Below are 13,393 nucleotides of genomic sequence, written 5' to 3'. Positions count from 1 at the left end.
GTTTTTAATTATACCATCAACCTCTCCCCATTACTCGTCACAAAGAAAGGTTTTATGCTAATGATTATTTTGAGTAATTACCAATAGTGTCCACTGCGTTTAACAAAAAGTCCGAAAGTAGGGGCCATGTCATGAAATAATATTCCCCAGCTCGAGTTTGGTCATTTTCAAAAGTTATGGCTTTAGGAATGGTATCGGCTATGCACTGTCTGCCTTCTTAAAATTCCGCTCCAAAAATTTGCTTTGTCAAAATTATTGGTGGGGCCGGCCAGAGACGGTACCCAAACCGTGGTTTTGAAAAAGACCACAGTAAAACTAGAACAGTAAAAATGACTGTTGTCTTCTAAAAATTCTCAAAAATTCAAAATCTAAAAGTTTAGCCAGCCATGTCAAGTTATGTGTTGTTGATTACTACCATGCCTAAGCAAGACAGTAAGCAGAAGGTGTCTCCCTCTAAAAAAAAAATATAATATAATATATATATTTTTTTTTTAATCTTAAGAATACCTGAGATTCCCAGGACACAATAGGAGGGGGGTACACCAAGCACCTGACAATTATACATAAACAAATGGTGTTTACAAAATATTACAATCCATGAGTATGTCTCGTGCGCAATAAATTTACTCTTGGTGTTCATCCTCATGGGAAAATTTCAGCCGAAAACAAATGTGTAATTTATTTATTTTTTAACTAACTAACAGGCAGTGATCATTAAAAAAGTCGCTACTACTACTTAGGTAGTTACCTTTAAAATCCTCGAGAAAATTAACAAGTTTTAAGAATTGTCAATTGTACACAACTTGGAAGTACTGAGCGAAAGTTTTTCTGTAAAAAAAAACGTGATCCTAAAGAAAAAAGCCTGGAACTTAATTATCTATTTCAGTCCTTATAGAGTAAAAATCTTAAGCTGTGTATTTATTGTTTTGGGATGGGGTGGGTTCTAGGGTGGGATATCCTCTGTAGAAATTGAATTCTTACTCTGGTAGCTGAAGTGCCAAGAACCTGTCCTTCCTAGTGAAGTATTCATCAAAACGGAGCTTTGCGTAGCTGCAAAAACAAAAGAGAAAACATATTCAAATTTACAAATGAAACCAAAGTATCCATCCACTTACTCCTGGGTGATGAGAAACAAAAGCACCTAGCACTAATGACGTCACTTTTGCTTAAAATACCCGACTGTCGGACAAACATGCCACACAACCCAAGTGTTCACTGCGTCATCGACGCCCCAAACTGCACTAGTAGTGTTGTTAGTCGCGAGTAAACATAAAATTTGGTACGCGTTTGGTAATTGTCTAAGACCAGTGTTCTCACTTGGTGTATCCCAACATAAGCATAAAATAACAAGCCTGTGAAAATTTGGGCTCAATCGGTCATCGAAGTTGCGAGAAAATGATGAAAGAAAAAAAAAACCTTGTTGGACGAATTTGTGTGCTTTCAGATAGGAACAAAAGACCTCTAGCTAAGAAGTCTTTTATTATTTTAATGAGAAAATACATCTTTCTCAAAATCTATGCTACTTCAGAGGGAGCCGTTTCTCACAATGTTTTATACCATCAACAGCTCTCCAATGCTCGTTACCAAGTTAGTTTTTAAAGACACTAAGACCACTCGGACACGACACTATTTAAGATTTATTTTAGGCCTCGTCCGATTCAAGCTGCTTTGGCTACTGCAATACTATTAGCTGCAGCCTTCACATTTTAGAATGGGCCTTTTCAGCAATCTGCCCAAAGCCAAAGCCAAAGCCATTAATTCCCATCAGCCTTAGACCATCAGAATTGGCGGCTACAGCTACGGCTATGGCTGGATTGCCATGTCATCATGCATTGAAGTATAGAACATCCTTAGCAACAGCCATAGCCGGCAGTCCTGATGAGGCCTTATATTCCTTCATACTTACTCTAAGTAGTCAAAGTCAATGGTGGAGATGTGAGATTGGATTAGTCCCCATATCCCCCAGAAAAGATGGGCAGCCTGCCAAGACAGAAAAAAAAACGCATAATAGGATTGAAAATGTGAAACACACACAATGGATTTGAACCAGTAACACCTTAAATATTCTACTTAAGTCTACTTTTTCAAAAAGGAATTACATAGAGATAACAGATGTGAGTTGCCAGGCGAAAAAGATGTTTTATTCTGGCCTCTATATGGGAAGATTCCTATTACTGTGATAATGATAGTTTCATGAGCCTCTTACCAGGGCAAATTTGTTGACTTTGACATATAAAACCTCGAGATCCCGCTCAGTGACTTCGTCTGGAATGTTTTGAGCTTCCCTCCAAGCGACCAGGAACGCTCTCAGCCACTTCAGTTGGAGGTCTTTATCTGGGTACAGGCTGTAGTCAACCACCTCGATGCCAGCGAATTCCGCAAAATGGTTGCCTATGTCAAAGGCTTGGTAGTTGAAGGAGGCATATTCATAATCTATAAATTTTAGTGTACCTGCAAGGGAGGGGGGGTGACACAAGAAGACCAGGTTTATCAGAAAAGCAAACTTAAGCACCAGGGCCCAATTTCATAGAGCTGCTAAGCACCCAAATTTGATTAGCATGAACATTTTTGCCTTGATAAAAACAGGATTACCAACCAAATTTCCAAGTGATTTTCAGGATAAGCAAACAACAGCTGAATACCAGTAACAAGCAATTTAAGCAACAAATGGAAACTTTGTTGGTAATCCTGTTTTATCAAAGAAGAAATTTCATGCTAAGCAAATTGTTGTGCTTAGCAGCTCTATGAAATTGGGCCCTGGTCTTAAAATAACCCACAGCACCCAGAGCGATTGCCTTGGTGCCCTGTGTTTTTGCTTTGTTGATCATTACAAGGAAGGAAATTCAGTTTCAGATGTGGGAGGAAAACCCAGAAAATGATTCCATGGTAACCCACCCAATAAAGTAGGGACTGAATATCCAATCAACATGGCTCGCCCTCGGTATGATTCGAACCAGGGTCCTAGAGGGGGAAGGCACGTCACACAATCCGTTTGGGACTGAAAACCCAATCCACATAGTGCCCCTAGTGGGATTCAAACAGGGGTCCTGGTGGTCGAAAACAAGGAAAAATATTACTTTGCCAACTGGACCGCCAAATTTTCAAATTGGCTGTAATAAAAAGTTTACCCTCTCCTCCTCGGACTTACAAAAGTTGCACTCACCTTCAGTTTCATTAAAAACAATATTGCCCAGCAGTGCGTCGTTGTGGCAGAAAACGACAGGTGTTTCTAGACAAAGGAGGGCGCTCTTTATTAGACTGACCTCCTCGTGGAGCTGGGATTGAGGAACAATGCCACGGATATATCTGTAAAAAAAAAGATTTTGAAATCACTTTTTTTTTAAAGTCTGACCTGTCTGGTGTGAGCATTTCGGGGGTGGTGCAGTGTGCTAGTTTTTAACTGATCAAGTTGTAGAGGCAGAAACCACTCAACTTGAATTTAGGGGAAAAAAAACCACAAGATTCAGGGTGTGAAGCTCAGAATATTTACAGGACCCGAATTTGGCACTTGAGAAGATTGTTCTCATTTCTAAGTATTCTTCAATACTCAACAGAATTGAAAGATATTTATCAGACTGTGGAATTCAAGGTTCAAACAAAAACACAGGACAGCCCAACTTTTACAGTCGTGATTTTACTCAGGACTACGATCCTGTGAAAATGTCAAGCCCTAGACACACCTGTCTGTCCCAAGTGGGCGTGGCTTAATTGATTGACCTGTTTAGAAGCAATGCAGTAAAAATGAAGTATTACCTCTCCTGTTTATTTGCATCCTCAAACTTTTCTGGTAGAGTTGATAGCCATCTCTCCATCGTTTTAAAAAGGCAAGGAGGTGGAACAGCGCCCTCTTGTGGCTTGATGGAGTGCATTTTTACCATCTCTTTCACCACAAGCCTGCGAGATAAAACATCATTTATTATTAACAGTTCGCAGAGCTTTCAAAAACAAAGTCACCAAATAGATTTTACTGTAAGCTCACCATCAATGTTACTGGTTGTGTTGCAGTAGTATGATCTCACATTCCACCTCTATTACCCAGGTTCGAATCCTTCCAGCGGAGGGTACTTTGTAAATTGAGTTTTCAGTCCCTAATATTAGCTGGGCCCAATTTCATAGAGCTGCTTAAGCAGAAAATACTGCTTAATAATTTGGCTTAGCAAAAATGAGCAGGATACCAGTCACAAATTGTACATATGGTAGTTTGGCTGGGAACATTTTTCTGGTAAGCATAATTTTGATGTGCTTAGCAACTTTTTGTGTTCAAGCAGCTGAATGAAATTGGGACCGATTGTGTGTGTTCTCCCTGGAATCTTGGGTTTTCCTCCATCTAAAATTGACAAGTCCTTTCGTTTTCTTCTCTCCATCGGGTTCTTGGCTAGTACAGTGATTAAGTTCACATTTCTAAGAGTACATGGCTTAACAACCAGAATAAATAAATGAAATGAAAATGAAGGGAAATGAAATTTCACCTGAAGATACGTTCCTCTTGAACCATTTTGGAATCAAGAATGATTCCTGGTAAATACTCGTAGCAGAGACCGTTGTTAAACGCTGCGTACAGTTGAGGTCCACAACCAGCTTTATGAAGAAGGAGAAACGTCTTGATTTCTGCCTCCCGATCGACGAGCAATTCCGTCTTCTTCCCGTAGACTCGGACGAGGGCCATGGTGTTCTTATCTTCCGGGAGGTAGCCGCCGATAAGTTTGTTTGAGATTCCAGCAGTAAAAACCTACGGAAAATAACAACGAACTAGCTTGTTGGTGGGATTTAATTGTAAATTTCTCGGTGGTCCACAGAGATGAAAAGCAGGGAAAAGCCCTATTCACACGACACCAATTTAACAGTGGTCTCTTGGCCTTGCTTTTAATTTAAGCATGGTTGTGATTTGAAATGAAGCAATATTTGACTAGATTTTATACAAGGGACCCTTGACATTACCAAAATTGTCGTCCTTTCACTGGAAACATTTTGTAAAATTAAGGCAAGGGACCTTTGCTTGTAATTACTCTTGTGTAAAAGGGGCTTAAGAAACCACCGAGCCAACCTGATCCCTGATAAATGACATGATGGAACTTTAAGCTAATGACACTAGTAACATTTATCGCAAATAGCAAAATATCAAGAGAGGGCGCTGTTGAATGCACACAAAGATATAGGTCATGATACATGCACACAACTTTCATGAAAACATACACCGCGGTAGCAAATGCCCCGTCTGCATGCCCATAACGCATGGATTGTGGTTCTGGATCGCGATAACCTTATTGTTGTGTACAGCGTTTTGACATACTGTTTGTGTACACTAACACAGTTTTAGAAAAAGAATCAAATAAAACATTCGAAAAGAGAGATACAGTAAAAAAAAAAAAAAAAAAATCCATCCACTTTAGTTGTTACTGTTAGTGTTAGTGTTACTATTTTGTTAGTGTAAGCAAACTTTTAGGTAAACAATTGGTAAACTGGAAAAGTGGCAGTCAGACTCAGAATCAGATAAGTACATTTGGACAATCTTCCAACCAATTAACTTCAGTGTATTTATTAAAACGAGAAAGGGAAATCTATTTTAATAACTATTATTAGTAATTATGGTTATTCATTACAAGTTGTACTCCTGTACTGTAGCTGTACATACATATGACCGATTTATGTTCGTCCAACTTACTTCTAGAAACTATAATAAGGCTCCCGAGGAGCCTTATAGTTTCTAAAAGTACATCAAACCATACTCCTGTAGTTGTACATGTGTTCATCCAATAATATAGAGTTAGAGAACTAAACAACAGTACAGCGCAACAGGCATGACAGACCAAAAGCATGTAGGCCTACCGGTATATTATATTTTTTTAATTAATACTATAATCGGATAGGCTGTTTTATCATGGAGCAATAAACTAGATTGCTCCATGGTTTTATTAACAACGAGTTACCTTGAACTTTATGTCTTTCTGGTTCCATCCTGGTTTAACTGTTTCAAATAGTTTCAGAGCACCTTCCTCCAATTTGTTCTCATCTAGAGTCAGGTCAATTCTTAAAACATTACTAGTAGTTGCCATTTTGCCAAAAAAACTCTCGCTAAACAAAGACAAAAATGCTGTAAAAATGACTGTGTGTTAATCTTTTTCCGTTGTGGGGGGTAGTGGGATGGGATGGGCAGCGCAAACCAACTTGTAAAAATCCCTAGGCACCAATCAGAGTATACATAATTACTGTTATGCATAACGTCTAGGGACCATACTTTAGTGTGTAGTATAGCCTGGTTTGTCACCAGGCTGAAGTTATCCGCGTTTCTGGCCCGATTTCGGGCCAGATTTTCTACAGCACAAACCGAGGACGAGCTGGCCGCACATTCCGGAAACTAGGAAAATATAACCCATGCAGTAAAAGGTGGTAGCATTTTGGCCTTCCATCCTTTCTAACTTGAACGAATTTTTTAATTGTGTAGAGTTATGATAATTTTTTCCCCCGAAATCTGAAAGAACATATCAATAAACAAATCAAGAGGTAGACTATATTATCTTTGCATATATAATTAGTAATTAGCCGCCTCAATTAAAACTTCATCGTCGAACCTCAAAAACAGCTGCCAAAAAAACTTGCACTCATACTTCATGTTGCGTAAAAGATGCAATTATCTTCAATAATCTAATAGACCATACCTCTGGGCACACTTAATCAAGCTAAATCGGTTCACTAATTAGTACCTAATTAGCCAGTTGAAAACACGCCTTTTTCTACTATACGTTAACCGTATAGCACCTGCACAGTCATCTTAATTTTAAGAATGCCTTCACGGTAAAGTAAATGTACCCCTCATGTTGGATAAAAAGTGGAATTTTATTCCATTATCTAATAGAACATACTTCTGGGCACACTTAATTTTGGAGGAAGCTAAATCGGTTCACTAATTAGTACCTAATTAGCCGTTTGAAAACACGCCTTTTTCTACTATACGTTAACCGTATAGCACCTGCACAGTCATCTTAATTTTAAGAATGCCTTCACGGTAAAGTAAATGTGCCCTTCATGATGTAGAAAAAATGGAATTTTATTACATAATCTGATAGACCATACCTCTGGGCACACTTAATTTTGGAAGAAGCTAAATCGGTTCACTAATTAGTACCTAATTAGCCGTTTGAAAACACGCCTTTTTCTACTATACGTTAACCGTATAGCACCTGCACAGTCATCTTCATTTTAAGAATGCCTTCACGGTAAAGTAAATGTACCCCTCATGTTGGATAAAAAGTAGAATTTTATTCCATTATCTAATAGAACATACTTCTGGGCACACTTAATTTTGGAGGAAGCTAAATCGGTTCACTAATTAGTACCTAATTAGCCGTTTAAAACGCGCCTTTTTCTACTATACGTTAACCGTATAGCACCTGCACAGTCATCTTAATTTTAAGAATGCCTTCACGGTAAAGTAAATGTGCCCTTCGTGTTGAATAAAAAGTGGAATTTTATTATCAAATCTGATAGACCATACCTCTGGGCACACTTAATTTTGGAGGAAGCTAAATCGGTTCACTAATTAGTACCTAATTAGCCGTTTGAAAACACGCCTTTTTCTACTATACGTTAACCGTATAGCACCTGCACAGTCATCTTAATTTTAAGAATGCCTTCACGGTAAAGTAAATGTGCCCTTCATGATGTAGAAAAAATGGAATTTTATTACATAATCTGATAGACCATACCTCTGGGCACACTTAATTTTGGAGGAAGCTAAATCGGTTCACTAATTAGTACCTAATTAGCCGTTTGAAAACACGCCTTTTTCTACTATACGTTAACCGTATAGCACCTGCACAGTCATCTTAATTTTAAGAATGCCTTCACGGTAAAGTAAATGTACCCCTCATGTTGGATAAAAAGTAGAATTTTATTCCATTATCTAATAGAACATACTTCTGGGCACACTTAATTTTGGAGGAAGCTAAATCGGTTCACTAATTAGTACCTAATTAGCCGTTTGAAAACACGCCTTTTTCTACTATACGTTAACCGTATAGCACCTGCACAGTCATCTTAATTTTAAGAATGCCTTCACGGTAAAGTAAATGTGCCCTTCGTGTTGAATAAAAAGTGGAATTTTATTATCAAATCTGATAGACCATACCTCTGGGCACACTTAATTTTGGAGGAAGCTAAATCGGTTCACTAATTAGTACCTAATTAGCCGTTTGAAAACACGCCTTTTTCTACTATACCTTAACCGGGTAGCACCTGCACAGTCATCTTAATTTTAAGAGTGCCTTCACGGTAAAGTAAATGTGCCCTTCATGATGTAGAAAAAATGGAATTTTATTACATAATCTGATAGACCATACCTCTGGGCACACTTAATTTTGGAGGAAGCTAAATCGGCTCACTAATTAGTACCTAATTAGCCGTTTGAAAACACGCCTTTTTCTACTATACGTTAACCGTATAGCACCTGCACAGTCATCTTAATTTTAAGAATGCCTTCACGGTAAAGTAAATGTACCCCTCATGTTGGATAAAAAGTAGAATTTTATTCCATTATCTAATAGAACATACTTCTGGGCACACTTAATTTTGGAGGAAGCTAAATCGGTTCACTAATTAGTACCTAATTAGCCGTTTGAAAACACGCCTTTTTCTACTATACGTTAACCGTATAGCACCTGCACAGTCATCTTAATTTTAAGAATGCCTTCACGGTAAAGTAAATGTGCCCTTCGTGTTGAATAAAAAGTGGAATTTTATTATCAAATCTGATAGACCATACCTCTGGGCACACTTAATTTTGGAGGAAGCTAAATCGGTTCACTAATTAGTACATAATTAGCCGTTTGAAAACACGCCTTTTTCTACTATACGTTAACCGTATAGCACCTGCACAGTCATCTTAATTTTAAGAATGCCTTCACGGTAAAGTAAATGTGCCCTTCGTGTTGAATAAAAAGTGGAATTTTATTATCAAATCTGATAGACCATACCTCTGGGCACACTTAATTTTGGAGGAAGCTAAATCGGTTCACTAATTAGTACCTAATTAGCCGTTTGAAAACACGCCTTTTTCTACTATACCTTAACCGGGTAGCACCTGCACAGTCATCTTAATTTTAAGAGTGCCTTCACGGTAAAGTAAATGTGCCCTTCATGATGTAGAAAAAATGGAATTTTATTACATAATCTGATAGACCATACCTCTGGGCACACTTAATTTTGGAGGAAGCTAAATCGGCTCACTAATTAGTACCTAATTAGCCGTTTGAAAACACGCCTTTTTCTACTATACGTTAACCGTATAGCACCTGCACAGTCATCTTAATTTTAAGAATGCCTTCACGGTAAAGTAAATGTACCCCTCATGTTGGATAAAAAGTAGAATTTTATTCCATTATCTAATAGAACATACTTCTGGGCACACTTAATTTTGGAGGAAGCTAAATCGGTTCACTAATTAGTACCTAATTAGCCGTTTGAAAACACGCCTTTTTCTACTATACGTTAACCGTATAGCACCTGCACAGTCATCTTAATTTTAAGAATGCCTTCACGGTAAAGTAAATGTGCCCTTCGTGTTGAATAAAAAGTGGAATTTTATTATCAAATCTGATAGACCATACCTCTGGGCACACTTAATTTTGGAGGAAGCTAAATCGGTTCACTAATTAGTACATAATTAGCCGTTTGAAAACACGCCTTTTTCTACTATACGTTAACCGTATAGCACCTGCACAGTCATCTTAATTTTAAGAATGCCTTCACGGTAAAGTAAATGTACCCCTCATGTTGGATAAAAAGTAGAATTTTATTCCATTATCTAATAGAACATACTTCTGGGCACACTTAATTTTGGAGGAAGCTAAATCGGTTCACTAATTAGTACCTAATTAGCCAGTTGAAAACACGCCTTTTTCTATCGCGTTAACCGATGGCTCTTGTATACAGTAATCTTTAACAGCGGGTACAGTTCTCCCGCTTTGGCCAACGGAGGGCGCTATTTTCCACATCGAACAAATTAATAGTACAGTGCCGATGACTTCACGATTCCTTTGTCGCGCGGGTTTGTTTGACCTCACGCTTTAAGATTTTTGGTTTGTAGTGTTTTGGGGAAAAAACATTATACCATGTTTTAAGGTAAGAGACCCATATATTCTTTTCTTCTGTTTCCTATGGACTGCACAATATTATTACAAATAATGTAACAACTCTGAGCATTCTCTAGCCGCATATTAAATTTTTGACTACACCCACTGTGCATGTACACTTTATGTTGCGTAAAAGATGAACTTTTATTCCATAATCTGATAGATTAAACCTCTCGGCAGGTACGTGTACGTGTACAAATCTCAGCCTAGTTAATATAATGCGAATAATAATTTCACGAATTCGTTGTTGACGTTAATATGCAGTACTAAGTACACGCGTATAACGTATGGGCAAACACAAAGCCAATAGTTACATCTTATTGGTAATTAATAAATAAAAAAAAAAATTTTGATTTAATTCGTTGGTGTGTTCAGCATTGCATAACAACGGTAGTACGAAATTATGAAATCTTCCATGATTAAATTACTTGGGCTGAGCTAATTAGCCAGAGTCGGGTGCTAAACTGATCCAGCCAAGGGTGTGTGGAACAGATTATATGAAATAAAAATAATAATATTTTCATATTATTTTCAAATTTATATGGAACTCTTGGCTTTGTATTTGCCCATACATTAAGCGTGTCGCTGTTGCCTTTATAGGCAAGTAGCAGTCTCTGACGTAGTTGGTGTGGGGCCCAAATTTGCTCACTTCAGTCTGGTGCTCATTCATAAACCAGTCCCTGCCCTAACAGATACCCACTTTACCCCTTGGCAGAGAGAAGCTCAAGTGACAGGGACACATAGTTTCATGACTGGGGTTCGGAGCCACATCCCACTGGCTTAACGCCCAGAACTTGAGTCGGATGCTTTTTATATCCGCTCGGCCACGACATCCCATTAAATGCAACATAATGGGTGTAGATTAAAAAATTAATAGGGCCTTTTTAGATTTCACGACATAGCTGAGCCCAAAATATTGATTGGAAAGAAAAGCGCTTGTCAATTTTAATTCTTCAATTCAACTCACTTTATTTACAACATCTTCCAAAATAAACCACCAAAAAAAGATTCAGATGAAAACTAATTACACGCAAACAATGAGTAATTTTTTGTTTTAACATTCAAAGCAAATTGAAATATGATTGTACCTTTCATTAATTGGTTTGTAGTTTTTGTTGCGTTTTCATTGTTAATAAAACAAAATTTAAAACTCCAAAATACAAAGCAAATAGTTATTTACAAAGGTCACATACTGAAAGACAAAAAGAAAAACGAACGCCGGGTTCAGTCCCGCATGACAACAAATCCATCTCGAAGATCTCCAAAATGTAACTTAGATCTTGTTAGTTTTTTAGCCTGTTAATGCATCTCTCTCAATCAACAACAAATTTAAAGTAAATTAGGTATGTCTGGGACCTACAAGGCGAAAATAAAAAGAAACCCAAACATCATCTTCTATTACTGTTTAATTTATGAAACCTGTTGCCGTGATACACCCCTCATAACTAACATAAAAAGTACAAAGAAAGTTCTTCATAGCTATACATTTTTATTCTTCCTGATATTTCTTGTTGAAATTTTAGAAGAGTATCGAACACTACGATGATTTAGAAAATCCAATGCAATTTTTTTTTTTTTCAAATAAAAGACCCTATCGAGTACATTAGTATATAGCTGCCGAAAAACTTTCACTTCAGCTCATTCCAGCAAGCGCTGCATAAAAAGTTCCGCAAATGTAGAGTGTTAGAGTGTTATTCCTTTAATCCCTTTGGTGGTCATCTCCAGATAGAGACAGCATGATGCCATTGACCGCTTAAGATCACTCATCACTCGTCTCATGGAATGCAGCTTGAGCGGACCACACCACATTACGCAATTGAATTACATTAAAGTGAAACAACCCAGTCAGGGTGTGTTTACGTTGAATTACTTGGGCACCTTAACTTAGTTTGACGACCATCTCCCAGGAGCACTCAGGCTACCAGTTCAAAGTATTAAGTTACACTAATTATAGTAAAGGAAATATTCAGTGGTGCTTTGAAGTGGTCTTAATGATTCAATACTAAAAATTTACTATTTGTAAACCATTATGTAAAGTGCAGTTTGTTTTAAGGCGCTATTTACCTTATTTCTATGATATAAGAACACGCTTCAAAAGAGACAAACCCATACCGCATTTAAAGTGGTATCAGATTATGTAATAAAATTCCATTTTTTCTACATCATGAAGGGCACATTTACTTTACCGTGAAGGCATTCTTAAAATTAAGATGACTGTGCAGGTGCTATACGGTTAACGTATAGTAGAAAAAGGCGTGTTTTCAAACGGCTAATTATGTACTAATTAGTGAACCGATTTAGCTTCCTCCAAAATTAAGTGTGCCCAGAGGTATGTTCTATCAGATTTGATAATAAAATTCCACTTTTTATTCAACACGAAGGGCACATTTACTTTACCGTGAAGGCATTCTTAAAATTAAGATGACTGTGCAGGTGCTATACGGTTAACGTATAGTAGAAAAAGGCGTGTTTTCAAACGGCCAATTAGGTACTAATTAGTGAACCGATTTAGCTTCCTCCAAAATTAAGTGTGCCCAGAAGTATGTTCTATTAGATAATGGAATAAAATTCCATTTTTTCTACATCATGAAGGGCACATTTACTTTACCGTGAAGGCATTCTTAAAATTAAGATGACTGTGCAGGTGCTATACGGTTAACGTATAGTAGAAAAAGGCGTGTTTTCAAACGGCTAATTATGTACTAATTAGTGAACCGATTTAGCTTCCTCCAAAATCAAGTGTGCCCAGAGGTATGGTCTATCAGATTTGATAATAAAATTCCACTTTTTATTCAACACGAAGGGCACATTTACTTTACCGTGAAGGCATTCTTAAAATTAAGATGACTGTGCAGGTGCTATACGGTTAACGTATAGTAGAAAAAGGCGTGTTTTCAAACGGCTAATTATGTACTAATTAGTGAACCGATTTAGCTTCCTCCAAAATTAAGTGTGCTCAGAGGTATGGTCTATCAGATTTGATAATAAAATTCCACTTTTTATTCAACACGAAGGGCACATTTACTTTACCGTGAAGGCATTCTTAAAATTAAGATGACTGTGCAGGTGCTATACGGTTAACGTATAGTAGAAAAAGGCGTGTCTTCAACTGACTAATTATGTACTAATTAGTGAACCGATTTAGCTTCCTCCAAAATTAAGTGTGCCCAGAGGTATGGTCTATCAGATTTGATAATAAAATTCCACTTTTTATTCAACACGAAGGGCACATTTACTTTACCGTGAAGGCATTCTTAAAATTAAGA

General features: G+C 37.5%; 1 protein-coding gene across 1 annotated transcript; it reads right to left on the bottom strand.

The window, feature by feature from the left end:
* Window positions 1-27: 27 nt before the first annotated feature.
* Window positions 28-6,116, bottom strand: LOC117305377 (ethanolamine kinase 1-like). The gene is made up of 7 exons (XM_033790248.1): window positions 5,928-6,116; window positions 4,470-4,729; window positions 3,754-3,894; window positions 3,164-3,306; window positions 2,207-2,451; window positions 1,907-1,980; window positions 28-1,050 (listed from the first exon to the last, which is right to left on the bottom strand). Exons 1-7 carry the CDS (start codon window positions 6,051-6,053, stop codon window positions 978-980), a joined length of 1,062 nt encoding a protein of 353 aa, XP_033646139.1. The 5' UTR covers window positions 6,054-6,116; the 3' UTR covers window positions 28-977.
* Between the last annotated feature and the right edge of the window lie 7,277 nt (window positions 6,117-13,393).

The sequence above is a fragment of the Asterias rubens genome, chromosome 22 (genome assembly GCF_902459465.1).
Source record: "Asterias rubens chromosome 22, eAstRub1.3, whole genome shotgun sequence".
Classification (NCBI taxonomy): domain Eukaryota; kingdom Metazoa; phylum Echinodermata; class Asteroidea; order Forcipulatida; family Asteriidae; genus Asterias; species Asterias rubens.
This window is presented reverse-complemented; position numbering and strand designations above follow the sequence as displayed.